Below are 25,879 nucleotides of genomic sequence, written 5' to 3' on the forward strand. Positions count from 1 at the left end.
CTCCTACGAGCCTCCACTGCATGTGTGAGCTAAAGCTGCCTAGCCAATCCCTCCCTCTCAGGTCTGTGGGTACTTTAATGAGGAAATCATTTAAAGTATTCAAACAGGGATAGTTTCTCATTTCAGAGAGTAAGTCCTTCCCTCATGCACTCCCCTTCACTGCTCTGACAGAAGTGGCTAGGTCAGATGAAAACATACACTAAGCTCTTTGATTGGAATGGCTTTAATATCGAGGTACCACATACTTTCTAGGCAAGCATTCGCCATAGCTCGATGGAATAGAGCAGGGTTATTCAACTCTGACCCTACGAGGCCCGGAGCCTGCTGCTTTTCTGTTCTACCTGATAATGAATTGCACTCACCTGGTGTCCCAGGTCTAAATCAGTCCCTCATTAGAGGGGAACAATAAAAAAACACAGTGGAACTGGCTTTGAGGTCCAGAGATGAGTTTGAGGGGAATAGAGAAGAAATGAGACACATGAGAGACTTTGAGGTTTATGTTGATTATTTATTGGGTATTTACAAACAAGCACATGCGGGAGTCGGACACTGACTGACGCTACAGAGACACGGTACACTATGGAACAGTGAGGTACAGGGCAGGCTACATCACACCAGAGATACAGAACCCACTGCTACACACACAGACACATGCTCGTTCGCTCGCACATACGTGCACGCACACACACACACACACACACACACCAGTGGAGGCTGCTGAGGGGAGGACGGCTCATAATAATGGCTGGAACTGAGCAAATGGAATGGCATCAAACACATGGGAACCAGGTGTTTAATGTATTTGATACCATTCCACATATTCTGCTCCAGCCATTACCACAAGCCCGTCCTCCCCAATTAAGGTGCCACCAACCTCCTGTGATACACACAAAACCCCAGATAGATAGAGAGATAGACGTGAGGGGACAAATACAACAGAGGTATATACCTTTCAGGGACTCCAGGGTCAATAAATACCACATCCAATAAATGTACAACTTTTCATACAAATCAATGCATTTATCATGGATCATCTCACACAATGGAAAATATACCCGAATCAACGACAAAAAAGAACTATAAAATCCATGTCAACATACTGAGATTGTTACCATCACAGACCATGTGTAATTCCTGAAGTTAGGTTTACCCTTCACCTGCATCTAGGCATGGCACATTGAATGGTGGGCCTTGCTGACACTAACTAGCTCCTCCCTCATACAGCCTAATTTACTACAAGCTGTAATTAAAATACATTATAGATAGCTCTAAAACGACTCATGTCAATTTACAGGCCTAAGAAAGTAGTTGTCTAGCTTGTTTTGATGCTGTGACCCAGCTAAAGCCTTTAGAAAACCAGTGGTTTAGTGTGACTGGCCATGACACACAGTGGCTCCACGGTTGGTAAACATCTATTCTAGCTACACATTGTCTTGAGACACGCAGCGATTTGGATTAGTTAGTTAGGTTGGTGACATACTAGCCAGTGCCATACCATTGCATTTGGTGGAAGATTTGGTAAAGTAGCCTGTGTAATGCAATTGCAAAGTTACAATGTTTCCAATCTAATGTTGTCATAGGGTTGTCATAGGGACACTAACCCTGTGCTACACCACTTGGCTTGTTGGCATGGTAACCTTTTATATTTTTTCTGACCAATCAAAATAGCGATATTCCCATTGAATTTGAATTTATGGGTAATATGTTTTATTCTTCATTCCTCAAGTAACCTGAACTCTTCAAGAAGCGCCATGTCACCCGCAAGTGACAAAACAAAAAAAACAGCAAACAAACAGATCCTTTAAACCAGAAGCCTTTGAGAAGTACATCATATGCATCATCATTACCAAGCCTACAGAATAACTACCAACCAAATCAGAAGATAAACATAGTAATAAACATGATTAATTTAACGTTATTCTACTACCACCATCGTTACTACGGTATTAAAATGATGACCTTACACGGGTTAGCATGACAGGTAGGGAAAGAAGGAACATATGAGAGCTGAGGTACGGTTGGGGGAAGAGCAGCCTCTTCCTCAAACACATAGGCTTGACAGTCGTGGTACCTTCCTACACATACGGTACATCAGGAAGTAGCTTACTGCTCCATCTGAAAGCTTGGATAGTCTCGCTTGGATAGTCTCGGTCAGGAACGTACAACTATGGCCCTGGAAACACACATTGTCTACTGGTCTCAGTAGCCTTTTGAATTAACTTGTAGTCAGACTTAGTAACGCCCAGGTAACCAGTCAAGTTAAATATCTGGGGAATCAAAGATCCTAATTGATCTATGAGGTAAAGGAAAAGTAACCAGACTAGAGTTGATCATCCCTGGGCTGAGTAGGAAGAGACAGGTCTCAAGTCCCTCAGACTGTTTATCTGTCTGTTTATCTGTTTATCTGTCTGTCTGTTTATCTGTTCATCTGTCTGTTTATCTGTCTGTTTATCTGTCTGTTTATCTGTTCATCTGTCTGTTCATCTGTCTGTTTATCTGTCTGTTTATCTGTTCATCTGTCTGTTCATCTGTCTGTTTATCTGTCTGTTTATCTGTCTGTTTATCTGTCTGTTTATCTGTCTGTTTATCTGTCTGTTTGTCTGTTCATCTGTCTGTTTATCTGTCTGTTTATCTGTCTGTTTATCTGTTCATCTGTCTGTTCATCTGTCTGTTCATCTGTCTGTTTGTCTGTCTGTTTGTCTGTTTATCTGTCTGTTTATCTGTTTATCTGTCTGTTTGTCTGTCTGTTTGTCTGTTCATCTGTCTGTTCATCTGTCTGTTTATCTGTCTGTTTATCTGTCTGTTTATCTGTCTGTTCATCTGTCTGTTTATCTGTCTGTTTGTCTGTCTGTTTGTCTGTTTATCTGTCTGTCTCAAAGCATTGATATTTCCATAAGCACGGAGTAGTATGTGCTAGTGAGGTTTAAGAGGTGTGGACTGATTGAAGTCACAGCATTGCTATGCCAGTAATACTTATATACTGTTGGATACTAGAATGTCCTTTAGATAGATATGTGTCATATAAATAGATACCCTGCATTCAAGGGTTGGGCTCAATTCGAATTGAAGGCTGCCAATTCAGGAAGTGATTTCAATTTAAAATCAGCTAATTAAAAAACATAAATAGCTTCTCCTTTTCAATTCATTAAGAAGTCATTAAAAACAGAGGCCCCTATTTCAATCATCGAATTGGAATTTCAGTTTACTTCCTGAATTGACTGCCATATTGAGCCCAACCCTGCTGCATTCACTCAAAGCATTCATTATACAATAAATACAGTGTAAAGGTATGAGACTAAATCTATCAGGTTATGATGAAGATATGAAGGATATGAAGTCAAGACAATGCATACAACACACACTAAGATGAAGCCACTGGATTCCAATAATTGACAAAAACACTGGAGCTGTCCGTGTGTATAATGACTATAGAGTAGTGACTGGTGAGGTGGGGATAAAAGGCCAGATCACTTATCAATTTGATTCATGATCAACCTTATCTATAGTAACGTTTGATTATCTGTTTTCTCTTGGTTATCTATCTATCTATCTCGGTTAAATTAATCTATATTCATATACCTATATATTATGTATGTATATTTATACAGTCAAATAGTTATCCTTTTTAAACTGACTATTAATTGAAGTGGGAACATGTCAAACACACACACACAGAGACCAAGCGAGAGAGGTGAGAGATCAATAGGGGTGAAAGGTCAAATAGAACACAGAAAACAGCTACATTTCACTATGGTACTACGTTACGTAACAGGGGCTACGCTCCAATACTCTACCAGGGCTCCCTTCACCGGTTAGCCTGGCGGCAAGGTCTGGGTCTGAGACTAAGGAGTTGGCTAGAGCAGAAACCTGGCTACCAGGCTATAAATCTTCCCATAGTGACTGCTGATCTGAAAGTGTCTGGATAAGCTGAAAGCATTGGTTGCATGTTTCGTCACAATATTGTTTTAACGTTCGTTTGGATTGATGCCCGACTGAGCATTCTACGCAATGCATCGTCAATAAGCGCGGAGGAAGATTTAATCGAAAGTGCATTTCAGTGGCCTGGAAATACAATAACATTCAAAAACAGTCAAATAATTATTGGGAAAATCTTTCGTCATCATTTTGATGTCACCAGATAGACTTTAGATGCAGTATAACATTAGCTAACTAGCTTAAATTGGGAGGCCACCTGAATGTGACAAGCTAACGTCAGCTTTGCTAGCTATTTTTGCCGAATTTTGCTAGATGATGATGTTGCCATCTGTCTAAAGTACATTTGACGACATGATCATGCTGGGAAAGTTGTTTCCTACTACATATTTGACTACTTTAGCAACGTCACCGTATTTCCACAGGCACTATATTGTAATTTAGACTAAACTATAGTTTAGTCGACTGGGCTTATCACCACTTTAGTGCACCGCCGATGGCTGCTTGGCATCATGTGACTGAGGTGCAACCTATGAATAGAATTCTACAAAGCTTTATCCTTCTCAGATCAGTGGTCACCAAGAGAGATGATGAATGCAGGACATTTAAAGGGATAGTCCACACCAAGATAAGTGTTTGTCTGAAGTTTTCACACTTCAAAAGTGGTCTGAAGTCGTGCTGGGTCCATATTCCACACCATCTGGTGAGCTAAATTAAATCTTCATTAAATCCCCCTAATTAGATGGTACCGTTCTTTAGGGATTGAGTTTTGCAGATTTCTACCAGTGCATATAGTGGGATCTACACAACAGATGGTGTGGCGTAAGGACTGAACTAAATCACTTAGACCAGAGATCATCAACTAGATTCAGCCACGGATGGTCAGGGGGCTGGAACATAATCACAAATCATTTGTAGATGCAAATTGACCGCAAGAAGCCCAAACAGATATAATATTTGACTAAAATATAATCATTTCAAACCTTGCTTAGATTTGTAAACAATCACATCTCTCTATCTCTAATACTTTGGAACAGATTTCCAACATTTACTGATTTTAGTATTTTATGTCCAACAAGTAACCCTAACCCTTTGCTCAGAAAACTTGAGGGCCAAATAAAATCATGGTCCGCCAGTTGGGGAACCGTGACATACGACTTTGGACCACTTTAGAGATATAAAAATGTGATTTGAACTTAGATTCGGGGGTGAACTATTTCTCTGAGAGCATTGGGACTTCGCCACAGCCTCTCTATGGTTGCCTAAATACATTATAGCTTTATGACTTCATTTTCCCTCCCCCAGATATATTCAAACAATCAAAACTCTCATCAGGTGTCTGAAATCACAGGATCAGTGAGGCGTAGCCAATGGGTACGAGCCCCTCTCGGTCTCCCTGACGACAGCGAATCCAGTCGTGATCGACACCCCCTAAAACCACTAACTCCTCCCCTTTCTGGAAGCTTAGCTCCGCCCCTGTGCCAGAGTGGTCGCATAGTGTTCTGACTGACCTGAGAAAGAGAGAAAAATAAGTGATACTGCTGTGAAAAAAGTATCATAAGAATGACGTAACACCGTCATAGACAGTCATGACAACTGAACTGATGTCTGAACTGAACAAACTAAACATGTAATCTAGATATATTTCCAAATATTTCCATTACCTGAGGGGTCTTGGGTTGTCCCATGTCTCCTCCATCTCTCTCTCTACCACCTCTTCCACCTGCTGGGGCTCCAGCGCCCTCCTCTGGTTAGCGCTGGAACTGCTGCTCACCATCCGGGTCAGAACAGACACCCCTGGAGACAACCACTGAGACGGACGTCTGGGGAGGGAGAGAGATACATCAGTGATAAGAGTAAGATACTTCAACTGTCTAGTATCAGAAAACTCTATCATACAAACACGTACACACACACCAGCGCACCTGGTTGGAAGTGTGGGTATCGTGGGGTTATTGGAGGCTCCAAACAGCCGTCCCAAACCCCAGGGGACCACCAATGCTCCATCGACCTGAGGAGGGTCACTCCTGGCCTGGGTACTGGTCTGGGGCTCTGGGGGGTCTCTGGATGTCCCCTCCTGGTTCTGTACTGCAGACAGGCTGAGTTCAGCCAGGTTCTGGCCCAGCTTGCCCCCCCAGCGTAACACAGCCCCCCATCCCTGCTGGATCACCTAGGGAGAGAATAACAGCTCAGAAAAGTGCTGTGTGGTACGGACACTCACCCATGCATTCAAACAAAGACACACACACACACATTGAATTGTGCTCACCTGTCCTGCCTGTTGAGAGAGACTGGCCTCCTCAACATTAGGAGGTGCTAGCTCCCTAATTTCTTTCTCCTGAACCCACATCAGCTGAGGACTTGTCTCCGCAAGACCCCCAGAGACCTTCGCAGGCCTCACACTGAGACTCGCTTGCTTCAGTGACTCCACCAACCCTCCCACCCCTGAGTTGGCCAGGGACGACGAGCTCGCATTATGATTGGTCGCCTCGGGTTCTGCTCTCCCAAAGTCCAGCTCTGATAGGCTCTCGAGATAGCTGCTGCCCCTGCCTTGGGAAGCGGACCCCCGGGGCGAGAACCTGAATCCCAGGTCCTGATTGGGTGGGCTGGGGATCTCTGGGCTGTGATTGGCTGGATCCAGGTGGTGGTGCTGGAAGAGCAGGTCGAGGTTAAGGGTCAGGAGACTGAGGGGCTGCAGCAGGAGGAGGAGCTCCTCAAACAGAGGCTGGCAGGAAGTCAACGACAAACGCATGAAGGAGGAGGGCCGGTAGAATGTCACCAACACATCTGACAGAGAGAAAGGGAGGCGAAGGAGAGAGAGAGAGAGACAGAGGGGGAGAGAGGGGGGGTGGGGTGAAGGGAGGAGTGAGAAATAATGTTGTAACATATTAATATTCAAACAGATAGATTGCGGACATGAACTTCAGGCTTCAGAGACTTACCACTGCATGACTGGAGATGGGACAGCCAGAAATCCATAAGCTTGATGCTGAACGAGAGAGACAAGAAGCAGGTGAGAATTGGAATTTAAAAAGTCAAACAGAAAAACCCTAGGAGAGAAGTGCCAGGTCTTACTTGAGGAGGCCGAGGAGGAAGGCGTTGAACCTGTGTTTGTTCTGCCGGAGCTGGGGCTGCTCTCCTATTCTGGCCTGGAGGCTGTACAGGGACTGAGTGCTGGGCCCTGGAGGGAGAAGGGGAGCAGAGATGAGAGAAAGAAAGGCTTTGGTTAAGCTTTGGCACAGAGAAACAAATCAATATCTAATCAACTTGTTATGTTACCTTTGAAATACTGAAATTGAAATGAACAAGTACTGAGTCAATGGAATAACCCTGATCAGCAGAGTAGTGGGAAGGAGAGAATAAGAGGGAATAGAGGAGGGGAGAGAGTGATAATCAGAGAGAGAGAGATAGAGAGAAGGATGACTCAACACTGCAGAATAATGAGTGCCAGACTAGAGCGAGAGAGGAGAGGAGGAGAGAGAGACTGAAAGTACTATGAACCCACATGATGTCTGGGAGGGTGAGAGAGATACACATTGGAGAGAGGGAAAGAGGAAGAGAGATTGGCTATGTACTTCCATCATGTCTGAGAAAGAGAAACAGAGAGAGATGGATATAGAGAGAGATATATAAATAGATGGAAAGGCAGGGGGTATAACAACCACAGCCCTCCTATGCTGTCTATGCTCTCTTGTAACCCACCTCTGTACTGTGCTCCAGAGTTCCTACCTGGCCTGGTGGAGGCCTGGACCAGTCCCCAGGCTGAGTTTGGCCTCCTGCCTGAGATCAAATCACTCTGGTGGGGCTTGAGGCCGTCAGAGAGCAGGCTCCGCAGGGCGGGGCACAAACACTGCAGCACCAGCCGGCCCAGAGACGGATTCACACTGCTGTCTCCTGATAGGGCCTAGAAAGGGGAGGAGGAGAGGAGATAGAGGTGGCGAGAGGGAAGAGGGGATGAAGAGGGGAGGAGAGAGGGAAGAGAGGAGAGGGGAGAAATAGGGGAGGAGAGAGAGGGAAGAGAGGAGAGGGGAGAAATAGGGGAGGAGAGAGGGAAGAGAGGAGAGGAGAGAAATAGGGGAGGAGAGGAGAGGAGAGAAATAGGGGAAGTGAGAGGGAAGAGAGGAGAGGAATAGGGGAGGAGAGAGGGAAGAGAGGAGAGGAATAGGGGAGGAGGGAAGAGAGGAGAGAAATAGGGGAGGAGAGAGAGGGAAGAGAGGAGAGAAATAGGGGAGGAGAGAGAGGGAAGAGAGGGGAGAAATAGTGGAGGAGAGAGGGAAGAGAGGAGAGAAATAGTGGAGGAGAGAGAAGAGAGGAGAGAAATAGTGGAGGAGAGAGGGAAGAGAGGAGAGAAATAGTGGAGGAGAGAGGGAAGAGAGGAGAGGGGAGACATAGGGGAGGAGAGAGAGGGAAGAGAGGAGAGGGGAGGAGAGAGAGGGAAGAGAGGAGAGACGGGATAAATAGGGTAGGAGAGAGGGAAGAAAGGAGAGGGTGTTATGGATAGGAGAAGATAAATAGAGAAGGATGAAAACAGAGAGATGGAGAAGAGAAAGGGAGTAGAGAGAAATATGTGGGAAAGAGGGATGTGGAAGGATGGAGTTAGTACCCAGAGGTTCTGACTACTGAGCCAAAGATAGAAGACAACCTAGCACCTTGTTAATGGAGGCAGACTAGGGATATCTGAAGACAACCTAGCACCTTGTTAATGGAGGCAGACTAGGGATATCTGAAGACAACCTAGCACCTTGTTAATGGAGGCAGACTAGGGATATCTGAAGACAACCTAGCACCTTGTTAATGGAGGCAGACTAGGGATATCTGAAGACAACCTAGCACCTTGTTAATGGAGGCAGACTAGGGATATCTGAAGACAACCTAGCACCTTGTTAATGGAGGCAGACTAGGGATATCTGAAGACAACCTAGCACCTTGTTAATGGAGGCAGACTAGGGATATCTGAAGACAACCTAGCACCTTGTTAATGGAGGCAGACTAGGGATATCTGAAGACAACCTAGCACCTTGTTAATGGAGGCAGACTAGGGATATCTGAAGACAACCTAGCACCTTGTTAATGGAGGCAGACTAGGGATATCTGAAGACAACCTAGCACCTTGTTAATGGAGGCAGACTAGGGATATCTGAAGACAACCTAGCACCTTGTTAATGGAGGCAGACTAGGGATATCTGAAGACAACCTAGCACCTTGTTAATGGAGGCAGACTAGGGGAGAGGAAGAGGGAGAGACAGAAAGAGACAGACAGATATGTCCTGTTATTCAATGGATGATTCATATATGGAGGATTCATATATAGATATAGAGCCACTAACAGGCTGTTTGAGCCATCAAGTGTCACAAGTTATTAAGTTCCAATGAGCTGAATGCAACCACCGGTGCTACAGGCCTACGTCTAATTTCAGAGACACGGATACAGAAATCCTATAAGGCAATGAAGTCTTTTGGGAGTTTGAGCTGGTTGATCTTATGTCTGTCTGTTTTTCACTTTGCCTGTCGGTGTGGAAACCCTGTCATAGCAACAGTTGACAGTACGTCGTTAGGAGCGGTAGCTAGGTATTATAAACGCGGGGGTGGAGGTTTGTACTGATTGGATTACCTCCCCTGATCTAAAACCAAAATGTGAAATCGGAGGAAGATGATTGGCCCTATTGAAATGAACTTGATTGATCCACAGAGGAGAAGCTGGGTTTGCTGCCAGCATCAGACAACAGCGAACAGTAGAAACAAACAGGCATGGATATCATAAGGTGAATGCACCAATTTGTAAGTCGCTCTGGATAAGAGCGTCTGCTAAATGACTTAAATGTAAATGTAATGCATGCCCTCAGAAATACATCATTAAAGTACAGACATAATGAATAAAAAGTCAAGCCCATTTTCCATCTCACATAATGTGGTGTGTATACCATGTTACTAAAGAGACAGTGTTAAAAATGGTGTTAAACATGGTGTTAAACGCAGAGACAGTGGAAACTGACCTTCTGCACCAGGGTCCGTGAGGAGCTGAACTGAGCCAAAATGGCCTCCACTGCCACACTGACTGCACTGACCAGAGCTGTGGACAGGAGCAGTTAGACATACACAAACAGCATTTCTCTAACAGTGTAAATGTACATGAATAAATGTACTGTATGTACTGTATATCACATAGACTGTATATAGCATGGTGCTTGCAACGCCAGGGTTGTGGGTTCGATTCCCACGGGGAACCAGTATGAACATGTATGCACTTAAGTCACTCTGGATAAGAGCGTCTGCTAAATGATTAAAATGTAAATATATACAGGTATATCGTACCTCTTTTTTCTAGCAGGCACAGAGAGGACAGCCCTAGGCCTCTCAGAGGGGCCTTCACGTCATCGCCCATCCAGGAAGTCCCGCCTCTCTGTACAGAGCCAGCGAATGAGACGCTACGAACCGCTGAGATTGACAGAGATGAGATTGAAGGATCACTTACAACCTACTCTACTCTAATCTAATCAGTGGTGGACTCACAGACAGGAAGAGCAATGTTACTTGGTATTTCTGTTTCAGTATTAGTGATATTAGTTGTTTTAGCAGTTAGTTAAAGCAGTGGTAGAGTAGCAGTACTATCAGTAGTAGTGATAGCATAGTGATAGCATAGTGATAGCATAGCTTAGTTTTAAAACATCCCAGTCAAATATTTTTCACAGATTCTAAAATGGTTGTCTTGTACACTTTGCTTTTCCAATATTCTACACAGGACATGGTCCCTTCTGAGGGTGATACATTATGTGAATGGGAAGCGAATGCATTAACCTCGACAGACACAGGAAGCATAAAACCTATTGGAGAAGACCGCCATGCAGAAGTCAGCTATCAGTCACAGGTTGGTGGCACCTTAGTTGGGGAGGACGGCTCGTGGTCATGTCTGGAGAGGAATGACTGGAATGGTATCAAATACATCAAACACCTGGTTGATGCCATTCGCTCCGTTCCCGCCATTATTATGAGCCGTCCTCCCCTCAGCAGCCTCCTGTGGTATCAGTACGGTGTGAGAACATTCCTTAGTCTGACCTCATGATGAAACATTTAGACACTATAGAAGGTTAGTGTTCAGCCCAGTTTATAGCCATTCACCGCTACATTAAACACATGGTGTATAGTCATGCATACACTACAGAGTGATAATAATCCTCACAGTGATTATCATGGTTCAACAGAGGCTGAAGGTCATAGCTTTATTAAGGTGAGGTGTCTATTTCAGCACTCCATGCAACACAGACACACAACAGCATGGACAGACAGAGTAACAGACAGACAGAGAATAGATAAACAAACAGACAGACTACAGACAAACAGACAGACTGACTGACAGCGAGATAGATATACACACTCAGACGGACTACAGACAGACTGACAGACAGACAGACAGACAGACAGACAGACAGACAGACAGACAGACAGACAGACAGACAGACAGACTGACTGACTGACAGGGCGATAGAGATGTAGATAAACACACAGACAGACAGACAGACAGACAGACAGACAGACAGACAGACTGACTGACTGACAGGGCGATAGAGATGTAGATAAACAAACAGACAGACAGACAGACAGACACAGACAGACAGTGTGACAGAGTGTGACAGACAGACTGACAGGGCGATAGAGATGTAGATAAACACACACACACACAGACAGACAGACAGACAGACTGACAAGGCGATAGAGATGTAGATATACAGACAGAAAGACAGACTGACAGACAGGCGAGCAGGGTGTTAGACAGACAGACAGACTGACAGACAGGCGAGCAGGGTGTTAGACAGACAGACAGACTGACAGACAGCGTGACAGACAGACTGACAGGGCGATAGAGATGTAGATATACAGACAGACAGACAGACAGGCGAGCAGGGTGTTAGACAGACAGACAGACAGAGTGACAGTCAGGTGAGCAGGGTGTTAGACAGACTAACAGACTGACAGACAGGCGAGCAGGGTGTTAGACAGACTAACAGAGTGACAGACAGGCAAGCAGGGTGTTAGACAGACTAACAGAGTGACAGACAGGCGAGCAGGGTGTTAGACAGACAGACAGTGACAGACAGGTGAGCAGGGTGTTAGACAGACTAACAGAGTGACAGACAGGCGAGCAGGGTGTTAGACAGACAGACAGAGTGACAGACAGGCGAGCAGGGTGTTAGACAGGCTAACAGAGTGACAGACATGCGAGCAGGGTGTTAGACAGACAGACTGACAGACAGGCGAGCAGGGTGTTAGACAGACTAACAGAGTGACAGACAGGCGAGCAGGGTGTTAGACAAACTAACAGAGTGACAGACAGGCGAGCAGGGTGTTAGACAGACAGACAGACTGACAGACAGGCGAGCAGGGTGTTAGACAGACAGACAGACTGACAGACAGCGTGACAGACAGACTGACAGGGCGATAGAGATGTAGATATACAGACAGACAGACAGACTGACAGACAGGCGAGCAGGGTGTTAGACAGACAGACAGACAGAGTGACAGTCAGGTGAGCAGGGTGTTAGACAGACTAACAGAGTGACAGACAGGCGAGCAGGGTGTTAGACAGACTAACAGAGTGACAGACAGGCAAGCAGGGTGTTAGACAGACTAACAGAGTGACAGACAGGCGAGCAGGGTGTTAGACAGACAGACAGTGACAGACAGGTGAGCAGGGTGTTAGACAGACTAACAGAGTGACAGACAGGCGAGCAGGGTGTTAGACAGACAGACAGAGTGACAGACAGGCGAGCAGGGTGTTAGACAGGCTAACAGAGTGACAGACATGCGAGCAGGGTGTTAGACAGACAGACTGACAGACAGGCGAACAGGGTGTTAGACAGACTAACAGAGTGACAGACAGGCGAGCAGGGTGTTAGACAAACTAACAGAGTGACAGACAGGCGAGCAGGGTGTTAGACAGACTGACAGACAGGCGAGCAGGGTGTTAGACAGACAGACAGAGTGACAGACAGGCGAGCAGGGTGTTAGACAGACTGACAGAGTGACAGACAGGCGAGCAGGGTGTTAGACAGACTGACAGAGTGACAGACAGGCGAGCAGGGTGTTAGACAGACTGACAGAGTGACAGACAGGCGAGCAGGGTGTTAGACAGACAGACAGAGTGACAGACAGGCGAGCAAGGTGTTAGACAGACAGACAGAGTGACAGACAGGCGAGCAGGGTGTTAGACAGACTGACAGAGTGACAGACAGGCGAGCAGGGTGTTAGACAGAGAGTGACAGACAGGCGAGCAGGGTGTTAGACAGACAGACAGAGTGACAGACAGGTGAGCAGGGTGTTAGACAGACAGACAGAGTGACAGACAGGTGAGCAGGGTGTTAGACAGACAGACAGAGTGACAGACAGGCGAGCAGGGTGTTAGACAGACAGACAGAGTGACAGACAGGCGAGCAGGGTGTTAGACAGGGGGAGGGAGTGTGAGAGAGAGAGCTCTTACTCAGCGTGGGCGGCAGCGGCGGAGCCTGGATGAGTTTTGGGGGGTCTGAGGTTTTCCTGGGGGGGATAGGGGGGTAGAGAAAGGGGTAGTAGAGGGGGGCGGCCAGGGCAGGGAGGGTGTGAGAGCGGGGGAACAAGGGTGAGCTGAGGCAGGATGCGTCCAGGCCCGGAGGGGGGGCTCCAGAGCGATGGGGGGGGTCGAGAGCCCCGATAGGGGAGAGGCGGGGAGGGGCACCCCTGTGGATGGGACAGTTTTTGGGGTGGTAGAGGTACCAGGTAGGGAGGGGAGGGAGATCTTTAGAGGTTCTGCTCTGGCCAGGGCGAGAGGTGTGTGTGTGTGTGTCAGTGCGACCAAGGGAACCGACGGTGTGTGTTTTGGCATATGCCATCATCATCGCGTCAACGTTTTTATATGGGGTGGTGCAGCCTTGAGTGTGTGTGTCATTGCTGACGAGTGTGTGTGAGCCAGTGTGAGGCTGTTTATCAGTGACGTTAGCGGTGCAGTAGAGGGAGTCAAAGTCAGTGATGGATTCAGAGCCAAAGCCATACTCCAGCTTTTCTTTAGTCTTGGAGTCATTCACATAACGATACAAACTATCAATGTTGCTCTTGAAGTCCTTTCCAAAACGATGTGCAGAGTCTAGGCCTCCATCCTTCTTAAAATAGTCACTATATCCAGAATCAATATCATTCTTAGAATAAGTTCCATGGCTGTCTTCATTTAAATCTGTGTGAGTGTATGGTGTAGCAAAGGGGTTAGATAACTGGGTAGTGTAGGGGTTAGGGGCCGTGGCTGTGGACTGGGTAGTGTAGGAGTTAGGGACCGTGGCTGTGGACTGGGTAGTGTAGGGGTTAGGGACCGTGTGGCTGTGAGATTGGGTTCTTGTCCTTGGGACTGGTCTCGTATGAGCACCACAGTATCCTGGGCGGTAAGGGGGGATTACAGAGTGGAGGAAATAGGAGGAGGGCTGGGAGTGGGCCAGGGAGAGAGGGGGTGAGGACACTGCCCAGTCAAAAGGGGCAAAGGGCGAGAAGGGAGAGGAGTATGAGTATCAGGGGCAGGTTGAGGTGGAAATGGGGATTTGGTAGGGGTAGTTGGGGGCAGGTAGGGGTAGTTGGGGGCCGGTAGGGGTAGTTGGGGACAGGTAGGGGTAGGTAGGGGTAGTTGGGGGCAGGTAGGGGTAGGTAGGGGTAGTTGGGGGCAGGTAGGGGTAGTTTGGGGGCAGGTAGGGGTAGTTTGGGGCAGGTAGGGGTAGTTTGGGGGCAGGTAGGGGCAGGTAGGGGTAGTTGGGGGCAGGTAGGGGTAGTTGGGGGCAGGTAGGGGTAGTTGGGGGCAGGTAGGGGTAGTTTGGGGGCAGGTAGGGGCAGGTAGGGGTAGTTGGGGGCAGGTAGGGGTAGTTTGGGGTCAGGTAGGGGTAGTTTGGTGGCAGGTAGGGGTAGTTTGGTGGCAGGTAGGGGCAGGTAGGGGTAGTTGGGGGCAGGTAGGGGTAGTTTGGGGGCAGGTAGGGGTAGTTTGGTGGCAGGTAGGGGCAGGTAGGGGTAGTTGGGGGCAGGTAGGGGTAGTTTGGGGGCAGGTAGGGGTAGTTGGGGGCAGGTAGGGGGGGTTGGGGTAGTTGGGGGCCGGAGGACAAGCGAAAGCGGAGGAGAGGAGAAGGTAAAGCAGAGCCATGGACAAACGTTGGAAGGAAGGATGGGATAGAGGGATGAGAACAAGGAGAGGAGCAAAAATGTATGTTGCAAATAAATTGGGAGAGAGAGAGATGGAGAGAATGTTAGTGTCTGTTGAGAGAAGAATGCAATGTAAACCAGTAAACCACCACAACATGCAGTAACGCAGTACACCACCCAGTACCCACACAACAACATATGTCCAATAGTCTGACCCAACAGACGCACAGACTGACCACAATACATCACAGAGTCAATGGAGGTGGTTCATGAACAGAGGAGTCGAAGTTCAGGTTTAGAGAAGCCTTTCTCTTTCGTTTCCTACTCTCACAGTCGTTCACCATTATTTCAACCACGCCCAAACCTTTAAGCTAGTGGTTTCACGTTCTACTCTTCCGTCAGTGTGTATTCTGTATTATAAAACGGATATGTGCAGGTGACTGGCAAAGATGAGGTTATCACTGTCCATAGCTGGTGCCACTCTCTCTCTGTACAGTAGTGGTATGCTGTTCTCTCTCTCTCTGTACAGTAGTGGTATGCTGTTCTCTATCTCTCTGTACAGTAGTGGTATGCTGTTCTCTCTCTCTCTGTACAGTAGTGGTATGCTGTTCTCTCTCTCTCTGTACAGTAGTGGTATGCTGTTCTCTCTCTCTCTGTACAGTAGTGGTATGCTGTTCTCTCTCTCTCTGTACAGTAGTGGTATGCTGTTCTCTCTCTCTCTGTACAGTAGTGGTATGCTGTTCTCTATCTCTCTGTACAGTAGTGGTATGCTGTTCTCTCTCTCTCTGTACAGTAGTGGTATGCTGTTCTCTATCTCTCTGTACAGTAGTGGTATGCTGTCCTCTATCTCTCTGTACAATAGTGGTATGCTGTTCTCTCTCTCTCTGTACAGTAGTGGTATGCTGTTCTCTCTCTCTCTGTACAGTAGTGGTATGCTGTTCTCTATCTCTCTGTACAGTAGTGGTATGCTGTCCTCTATCTCTCTGTACAGTAGTGGTATGCTGTCCTCTATCTCTCTGTACAGTAGTGGTATGCTGTCCTCTATCTCTCTGTACAGTAGTGGTATGCTGTTCTCTCTCTCTCTGTACAGTAGTGGTATGCTGTTCTCTCTCTCTCTCTGTACAGTAGTGGTATGCTGTTCTCTCTCTCTCTGTACAGTAGTGGTATGCTGTTCTCTATCTCTCTGTACAGTAGTGGTATGCTGTTCTCTATCTCTCTGTACAGTAGTGGTATGCTGTCCTCTATCTCTCTGTACAGTAGTGGTATGCTGTCCTCTCTCTCTCTCTCTCTCTGTACAGTAGAGGCATGCTGTTCTCTCTCTCTCTGTACAGTAGTGGTATGCTGTCCTCTATCTCTCTGTACAGTAGTGGTATGCTGTTCTCTCTCTCTCTGTACAGTAGTGGTATGCTGTCCTCTGTCTCTCTCTGTACAGTAGTGGTATGCTGTCCTCTCTCTCTCTCTGTACAGTAGTGGTATGCTGTCCTCTCTCTCTCTCTGTACAGTAGTGGTATGCTGTCCTCTCTCTCTCTCTCTGTACAGTAGTGGTATGCTGTCCTCTCTCTCTCTCTCTCTCTCTCTCTCTGTACAGTAGTGGTATGCTGTCCTCTATCTTCACCTTCTCTCTCTTTCTTTTTCTTTCCCTCTCTCTAGCAGAGAAGAGTACCGTTGGTTACGCTGAGTCAGGCTATGGAGAGTTCTGTTCCTGCCTGGCTGCGCACTGTCTATCTCTCTGTCTCCTTGGAGATGATTGGATAATAGCCTATGCTGACTAGAAGTCCATTCTGCACAGAAATACATTGTCTCATTTAATATCACCGTGACAGAGAGATAGAGGCTCCACAGAGCGTGTTAACTACCATACCTTGGTTTAGCCTTGAGTTGATCTGACTGTCTCTCAGATGCAGCCACACATTACACTTCCTGTTCTTTTTTGCGCTACTGTGAAATAAGTCTCTGCCATTGGTTGGTAGATGGAGCCCCTCCTCTTTGGTTCTTAAAGCTGTACACGCACACGTGACAAATAGTCTGGTCTGGTCTGGATTGTATTATTTGTTTACAGTCTGTGGGTAGAAGTTGGCCCTACATAACCTAGGATAAGTTTATCCTACTGCTGTGACGGGCTGACCACACAGAACTCCTTCTACGTTTACAAATACCATACAACTTGGCTCTTTTTCAGCATTTCTCCTGAAATGTACATTGTGATTTTGATTAGAAAAATATCAAAACAATAAACCTGTGTAATTGAAATACAGATGAATAGAGGTATTCAGCCTATGGAACTAAGAACTAGAGGTCGACCGATTAATCGGAATGGCCGATTAATTAGGGCCGATTTCAAGTTTTCATAACAATCGGTAATCGGCATTTTTGGACACCAATCATGGCCGATTACATTGCACTCCACGAGGAGACTGCGTGGCAGGCTGACTACCTGTTATGCGAGTGCAGCAAGGAGCCAAGGTAAGGTGCTAGCTAGCATTAAACTTATCTTATAAAAATCAATCTTAACATAATCACTAGTTAACTACACATGGTTGATATTACTAGTTTATCTAGCTTGTCCTGTGTTGCATATAATCGATGCGGTGCCTGTTAATTTATCATTGAATCACAGCCTACTTCACCAAATGGGTGATTTAACAAGCGCATTCGCGAAAAAAGCACTGTCGTTGCTCCAACGTGTACCTAACCATAAACATCAACGCTTTTCTTAAAATCAATACACAAGTATATATTTTTAAACCTGCATATTTAGTTAAAAGAAATTCATGTTAGCAGGCAATACATGAATTTCTTTTAACTAGGGAAATTGTGTCACTTCTCTTGCGTTCTGTGCAACAGAGTCAGGGTATATGCAGCAGTTTGGGCCGCCTGGCTCGTTGCGAACTGTGTGAAGACTATTTCTTCCTAACAAAGACAGCCAACTTTGCCAAACGGGGGATGATTTAACAAAAGCGCATTTGCGAAAAAAGCACAATCGTTGCACGACTGTACCTAACCATAAACATCAATGCATTTCTTAAAATCAATACACAGAAGTATATATTTTTAAACCTGCATATTTAGTTAAAAGAAATTCATGTTAGCAGGCAATATTAAACTAGGGAAATTGTGTCACTTCTCTTGCGCTCATTGCACGCAGAGTCAGGGTATATGCAACAGTTTGGGCCGCAAGGCTCATTGCGAACTAATTTGCCATTTTACGAGAACAGTCTGTAAAAAATAAAGATGGAAGATAGAGGAGAAAAGAGTGAGTGAGAGGTCAAGGACAGAAGAGAGACAGGAGGAGGTAGGCAACAAAACATGAACCAATGACTCACCAGATAGTGGAGAGAGAGAGGGCATGATAGAGGGAAGGGGAGACAGAGAGAACGGAGTACAGTGTATAAACAGTGAAAAGGATAGAAAGAGAATGAGGGAGGAGGAAAGAGACAGAAAGAGGAAGAGAGATATACAGAGAAAGAGAGCTAGAGGGAGATGGGGAGAGAGAGAGAGGGAGATGGGGAGAGAGAGAGAGGGAGATGGGGAGAGAGAGAGAGAGGGAGATGGGGAGAGAGGGAGATGGAAAGAGGGAGATGGAGAGAGGGAGAGAGGGAGATGGGGCGAGAGAGAGAGGGAGACGGGGAGAGAGAGAGAGGGAGATGGGGAGAGAGAGAGAGAGAGAGAGAGGGAGATGGGGAGAGAGAGGGAGAGGGAGAGGGGGAGAGAGAGAGAGAGAAAGAGAGAGATAGGGAGAGGGGGAGAGAGAGAGAGAGAGAGGTGGTGAGCTAGAGGAAGATGGGGAGAGGGTGAGCTAGAGGGAGATATAGCTGTGGATACTCCATTACTTCCCCCGGTCTGCAGATTGGATGAATAATTTAATAAGGCAGTGATGACATCACACCAGGACCACAGGAAGCACTGAAGAAATTCCACCATCTCTTTCTCCCTCTCTGTCTCCCTCTCCCACTCTGCCCCATACACTTACCTGTCCATCCCTGAAAAAGAATGAGTACAGCCCATCTAATCCTATCTCTCTCTCCTTTCCATCATCTATCTGACCATTCTAGATAGAAACGACATTCCACTGCACCCATCTATGTATGCATCTCTCTCTTGTTCCCCTTCTCTGTCCCTCTACTCTGGAATGCGGAGAATTCTCCCCGTGTTTTTGTCACCCTTCTCTCTGCTGGTTTAGTTTTTATTCCCAAGAGAGGACAGTTTCAGACGTGGTGTTGTGTACATAATATTAGATGGAAGGTGGCTTCAGTGAATACTGTAGTTTGTTACTACCTCCACATTTTCACCCCAAATCAGCACCTCAGTCAGCAACTAGGCCTATAGTCATCATCATCATCATCATCATCATCATCTAACTCACCTGTAGTTCTTGACTCCCAGGTTCTTCCTCCATCAGCTGTTCCTCTCACCTCCACCTCTTCTTCCTCTACCTCTTCTTCCTCTACCTCTTCTTTCTTCTTTTCTCCCTCCTCTTTTCTCTGTCCATCCATCCTCCACAGGTTCCCTTCACTGGCTGAGCACCCAATCTGCTGCGAGGGACATAACTCAGGTTGTCCAATCGCATCCTCTGCTTTCTGGAACATTTCCCTAAAAGCAGCCAATGAGGTGAGGGGAGGTGGTTGCAGGAAGGTGGCCTGGGCCTGGGAGGTGTACTCCCATTGGATTCCGTCGCTGTCCGTCTTTTCCCTTCTCCACTTGAGGTTGTAGAGGAAGTCAGGGTCAGGGGTTACGACTGTGGGATCAGGATCCGGTTCAGTTATTAGTTGGTAGGCCGGGGAGCTGTGTTTGCTACGGTTACGCAGTTCCTTGAAGGTCATCACTTTTGAACCCGACCCTGACGTTGACCCAGATGACGACGTTGACCCGGAAGTAGATTTCTTCAGGGTTTCCTCATTGGATTTTCTAACTTCCAAGGGCGGGGTCAGGATTTCACCATCGGGGGAGAAAGCCATGAGCCAATCAAATCGCTCAGGGCGTAAAGAGTTGGCGAGAAGGGTGCAAACCTTGAGGGAGGGCAGGGTAGGGGGGACAGGGGGTAAGGGACGCGGGGGAGGAGGGGGAGGGGTTTCGGAGAGCACAGGGGAATATTTGAAAGTCTGGAAGTGAACATTGTTAGAGGTGTTGGTATTGCCAGTGCTGTAGTAGGAGTCAGATGCTAGGCTAACGTTAGCCCCAAACCCACTGTTTCTCTTCCTCCTTCTCACCATGTCAGTGAAAGACGTGGTTCTAAACACATCTCTGCTCTCCTCTTTCTCTCCCTCATCCTCCTTTACTCCTCCACATATATCAGTCTCTCTATCCCTCTCCAGCCCTGACCTCCCTCCTCCATCTCTCCAGCCATCCACAGCCAACCCATCTATATCATACTGCTCCTTAGCCCTCTTCTCTTTTCTCCTCATCCCTAGATCTTGTGTCTGTCCAGGCCTGGAGGTGTGGTGGGTCTCTCCCTCTCCCTCCTCCTCCAGTCCCCCCACACAAACCCCCAGCTCTGGGCTGAGTTTGAGGAGCTCAGCCTGGGTCAGTCCTGCTAGCACCAGTAGCTTACGGATCTCATCATCCAACGCATGGAAAGAGGGAGGAGGGGGGATGGCAGGGGGAGTGGTGGAGTTGGAGATGGAAATGGTGGGGGCAGGGGGGAGAGGAGGGGGGCGAGAGGTGGGAGGGGGGAGGGACAGGGGGGTCTTCCCGCATCCTGCTTGGAGGGTGGCGAGATGCTGAGCCTCCTTACGGGCTAGGTGCTTCCTCCGAGGGGGAGGGATGGGGGGAGTGGAGGAGGGGAGGGAGAATGGGAGAGGGGAAGATTTGTAGAGAGTAAAGTAAGGGATGGGCTGACAGAGAAGAGGAGGGGGGACGGAGCGTGGGGAAGGAGGGAGGGCCTTCTCACACCTGAAGGTGTAGAAAGTGGGGGATGAGGATGGAGAGGTGCAGACAGAGACAGAGGGGGTGATGTCACGGCTGATGTTGATGTAGGTGTGGAGTTCAGAGTTCACGCTGGCATAGCGGGCAGGGGGTTTGGGGGGTCTCGGTGGGGGCTCTATGGGCGAAGAGGTCTCTGATTGTAAGACCAGGGGCTCGTCACAGTCTGAAGGTGCTGTCAGGTCCACTCCAGCATCAGAGAACTCCTGGGAATCTCCCAACGACCCCCCCCGGCCCTTATACAGCTTCCAAGACATATCCACGTTCCCCATCTCATCCAGAACATCAGAGAGATCCTCCTTGCCCAGATCGCCTAAATCCAGTCCCTTCTCATGGAGCCTGGCGATGTGGGCCAGCTTCACCTGCCTGTTGACACTCTCCAGTCGGTCCAGGTGATCCAGTCGATCCCTCAGTAGATCCCCCTGAGGATCCCCCTCCAGGTCCCAGCGAGCCACCTGAATCACCTGGCTAAAGCGCTCCATCTTTCCAAAGTCTCCCACTGACTCCAGGAAGTCCAGGAGGCCTAGTTTGGCGACCTCTGACCCTAAGCCTGTCTGACCTTTGACCCCCAGGTAGGAGGGGGAGGCGGGGGCGGAGGGGTAGCCCTCGTCTGAGGAGCAGGCGTGTGGGGGGGGGGAAGGGCAACGAGAGACAGAGGGGGGTTTGGGGTTGAGGAGCAGGACAGGGGGTGAACGGGAGGCTGGGTAGCGTTCAGGAACGTGAATGAGAGTGTCGTCCTGAGAGATTGACAGATCAGCGTTCCACTTGTGGCCAGAGGACGAGAGAGAGGTGGAGAGATCGGCGCAGTCTGACTCCAGATCGGAGCAGGAGCTGATGGAAGTGGAGGATGAGGAGGTGGAGGAGGTCAGGGAGAGATCCAGGAGAGAGGGAGGGCAGTCGCAGCACGATGGGACCAACGTGTCATCATCATCATCATCATCTCCCTCCTCCTCATCATCAACTTCAACATCCACACTGTTTTCCTCTTCCTCCTCTGTTTCTTTCTTGTTATCCATCTCTTCCTCCGTTTCTTTCTTGCTGTCTATGACCACATCTGTGTTCTTGTTAACATCTGCATTTTCCTCATCTTTTTTTCCTTTCTCCAGTTCCAGGGCATTAGGGGGGTGGGCCGGGGCCAGGACCTGAGGCTGGGGCTTGGGCTGAGAGGGGCTGGCCTGTGTCTTGGTCTTGCCCCCTGTCCCCTCCTGTCTCTGGGGTAGCAGGGGAGGTGGTGGAGGGGGCTGAAGCTTCAGCTGCTGTCTGATGGAGATGGTATTGTTGTTGTTGTGGTTATGGTTGAACAGACTGTTATTGTCCTGGGGGGAATGGCCGTCACAGCACAGACAAGGCAGGCTGGGTTCATTACAGTTGGGGTCCAGATGAGGAAGAAGAGGAAGAGGAGGAGGAAGAGGGGCGCGTTTCGACACAGCTGCTGCTGCACGGACACTTTTGGGTTTGGGTTTGGTCGTAGAGAGGGGAGCTGTGTTTCTCTGTAAACCCAATCTGGACTGACCCAAGGGGGCACGAGGCTGGACCCCCACCCTGGTCCTGGAAGACTCAGGGGTCGCTTTGGTGGCGCGCCGAGGAGAGGAAGAGGAAATGGTGTTCATGTTTTTGTCTTCCCTCTGGGAAACAGTGCCGTGTGGCTTTGGTTCCGCTGCGGTGGTGGTCCGCCTGCTCGTGTCGATGCGACGAGGCCTCAAGGGCGGAGCGAAGGTTCGGCTAGAGGAGTGCATTTTAGGAATAATAGTTTTATAATTGTCAATTATTTCTGTTTCTATAGAAACAGGGGTTCTGTTTTCTATCTAAAGGATGGAGAGATCCAAAACATGACGGTCACATCTAGGCTTGACTCCAAAGATCCTGCAACATCAAAAGAGACATGCAGTCAATAGAGGCACAACAGATAATAGAGATGAGAGGAGTCTGTGCTTCCATGTTCCTCTAACTCAGTCCTTCTCAAATAGTGGGGCGCGCCGCAGGGAGTAGTTTTTTTTTGCACCGAACAAGAGCACACAGCAGGAGATATGAAGTGCAGATAACAAACCCTTAAGAGACACCATTGAAAAATATTTAACAGGGATGAAAAGAAAGGCGGAGAGAGTCGGAGATAATGAGACAAACGTAAGTCTCCCGAAAGCTAAGACGAGGAACTATGACGACGCGTATGTAGCGCTTGGCTTCACTGTGACTACGGTGAGAGACGAGGAAAGACCGGTATGTTTACTGTCTAAAAATGTTGGCAGCGGATAGCATGAAGCCAAATAAATTAAGGCGTCACTTAAAGACATTACACCCCAATCCCGCTGATAAGCCGCTTGAATTTTTTCAGCGAAAACGTGCCGAATATTACCAACAATCGTCCCGCTTTGTGAATGCTACTTCAGTAAACCAGCCAGCACTGTTATTATCATATCAGGTGGCGTACCAAATTGCTCAGTGCAAAAAAAACACTCCATAGCAGAGAAGCTGATACTGCCTGCAGCATTAGACATGGTCTCTGTCATGCTGGATGATGCAAGTGCTGCAAAAATAAAAACTATGACTTCCTCATTTTGAAGAAAAAAAAATCAGCACAATTTGTTTTATTCATTTTTGTTTTATAGGTCAAAGTGTTTCATATATTGTGCTCCTGAGTTAATGTTGATGATCAATTTGAATGTATTATTATTTATTGATTATAATAAATTTTATTTTTCAGTATCAAATGGTAAAAAAATGTTTACAGTTTAAATAAGGCTTGAATTTTTTTTAACATTTCAGGCAAATCAATGCACTTTAACTATTTTCTGTTACAGACTAAAAAACAATGTTAATAAAGTTATTCTTTGTTGTAAGTTGATCTATATTTCTTTCTTTTTTGTTTTTTTTGTTTTCTTTAATGTTAATAAGGATAAAATGTTATGCAGAGGTGTACTTATAACAATTTTATAGACAAATGATACTATTTACAGTCGCGGCGGAGAGTTGGGGGGCGCGAAATGTTTACTTCTTCCTAGGGGGGGCGTAACAGAAAATAATTGAGAAGCACTGCTCTAACTGCACAAGGGACCCACTTGTTCTTGTTCATAAGAAATGTTATAAGTTAAATCATCCCCTTGTTTGTTCCATAGAGCTATTGGTCCTTTTCTGCTGTATAATGACCTCCTCAGTGCTGGGACTAGTTAGATGAAAATTAAATCCTCCTCTCCTCACTCCTATCCTCCCTCCCTCTCTCTATATATAAACAGACAGAGAGACAGACACATGCACACGCACACACACGCAAACACACACACCTAAATTCAATGTCAGTGATAGAGAGGAGATCCCCATGAAAAGAGTTGGGACCTAATGAAGGATTGTCATCCTTCAGCATCCCAGTCTGAGATTCAGCTTGATGGAGTGATGACGTTAAACCCTTGAGAAAGGATGTACTGTAACTCTCACTCTGACAAATAGGTTAAGTATAGGCCAAGTAAATTGAATCGTGATAAGTTCATTTTGATTATCTCAATTCTAAACTTATTTGCATTAAAATAAATATTGACATTTATTTTAACTAGGCAAGTCAGTTAAGAACAGATTCTTACCTACTATGACGGCCTAGGAACACTGCCTTGTTCAGGGGCAGAACGACAGATTTTTACCTTGTCAACTCAGGGATTCGATCTAGCAACCTTTCAGTTACTGGCCCAACGCTCTAACCACTAGGCTACCTGCTGCCCCAACATATACAAACATCTTTAGTGAACAAGATCAAATTATTTAGAGCAGAAAATCCTCAATTGCGCAATGACTAACGTACAGGCTGTCTTTTAAAACTCATCCACTGCCAATGCTAAACACACTGCTCATATTCCTCCACAGCAGCACCGTGCCCTTCACATCAAACGGGGAGAAGAAGGTAGGCCCATATAAATCATAACCTGAACAGCGCTTAGTCGGGCCTGGGACACGTCGCCCTGTTCAGAACCGTTAGAATAACCGTTAGAATAACGCCCCGTAACCGCAGAGCACATCACCTGCTGGAGTTTCGGTATTTACCATCGGATTTATCGACCTGAAGTGGCGGATGGAGACCGTGGAAAGGGGGAGGGGGGGGGGGTACCTCAAGCCGCATCGTCCTGACACAGCCACCCCCCGCTACTATGACAAAATGTATCGCAATGTTTATTAAATGAACTATAACATGATTATGTCTGTCATTCTAGTAAACAACCGTAGGCTATAAATCAAGAAAACGGTTATCGACATTGGATAACTGTATCTGGGGTTGTGTGCAGGTGTTGAAAGCATAGCAAAACGTATAGCCTAGATCTCGGTAAATAGAGAGCATTTGATCAACAACACCTATAATCATATGATTGTGAGATATTTGACTCACCATCGGCTCGGTTGAGGAGAAGATGGAGATGCTGGATCCCGTTCTCGGTAAACGGAGGCGAGCGCGCGCAACCCCGTCCGACCAACGAACAGCCTCTCCACGGGTTAAAGCGAGAGCTCTCTCCTCTCGCGACCACCTTATCTTTCGTCATCCGCCTCTTTCTCTAGCTCCTGCGCCGGGACCACACCCCTCTTCTGCCTCACCACTCAATCTCCCTCTCTGTTCATCTGTCAGCTCCTTCCATCCCTCTCAGCCTTCGCTTCCTCCCTCCAAGAAAAAGACAATCACTACGGAATGTTCTACCGTATTCTCTTTGATCTCTAGTATTGGAATCATTCTTCCTATCCGCCATCACACTCCCTTCATCTTTATTATTCTCTTTCATTCTCAGTGGAAATGGAAGGTAACATGGTAAAAGCACATGCTGTATGGTCATCTATTCACACTGACCGAGGAAGACAGGGCTACACTGTTTCCCTATTAAACACAGGAACCGTGAAAAATAGACTCATTGTCTTTATG

General features: G+C 47.2%; 1 protein-coding gene across 4 annotated transcripts; it reads right to left on the minus strand.

Moving 5' to 3' along the window:
- Nucleotides 1-487: 487 nt before the first annotated feature.
- LOC139572701 (uncharacterized) lies at nt 488-25,591 on the minus strand. Of its 4 annotated transcripts, none has more exons than XM_071395398.1 (13): nt 25,358-25,591; nt 19,436-22,854; nt 13,406-14,407; nt 10,246-10,368; nt 9,927-10,003; nt 9,135-9,152; nt 7,663-7,837; nt 7,009-7,114; nt 6,876-6,922; nt 6,203-6,720; nt 5,859-6,103; nt 5,598-5,756; nt 488-5,444 (listed from the first exon to the last, which is right to left on the minus strand). In XM_071395398.1, the coding sequence occupies exons 2-13, from the start codon at nt 22,725-22,727 to the stop codon at nt 5,279-5,281; spliced, it is 5,928 nt and encodes a 1,975-aa protein (XP_071251499.1). In that variant the 5' UTR covers nt 22,728-22,854; nt 25,358-25,591; the 3' UTR covers nt 488-5,278. The 4 variants fall into 4 exon arrangements, with proteins under 4 accessions (XP_071251499.1, XP_071251496.1, XP_071251498.1 ...); XM_071395395.1 differs by having other exon boundaries at nt 7,636-7,837; XM_071395397.1 differs by lacking the exon at nt 9,135-9,152 and having other exon boundaries at nt 7,636-7,837.
- Between the last annotated feature and the right edge of the window lie 288 nt (nt 25,592-25,879).

This window comes from Salvelinus alpinus, chromosome 4 (genome assembly GCF_045679555.1).
Source record: "Salvelinus alpinus chromosome 4, SLU_Salpinus.1, whole genome shotgun sequence".
In the NCBI taxonomy this organism is placed as follows: domain Eukaryota; kingdom Metazoa; phylum Chordata; class Actinopteri; order Salmoniformes; family Salmonidae; genus Salvelinus; species Salvelinus alpinus.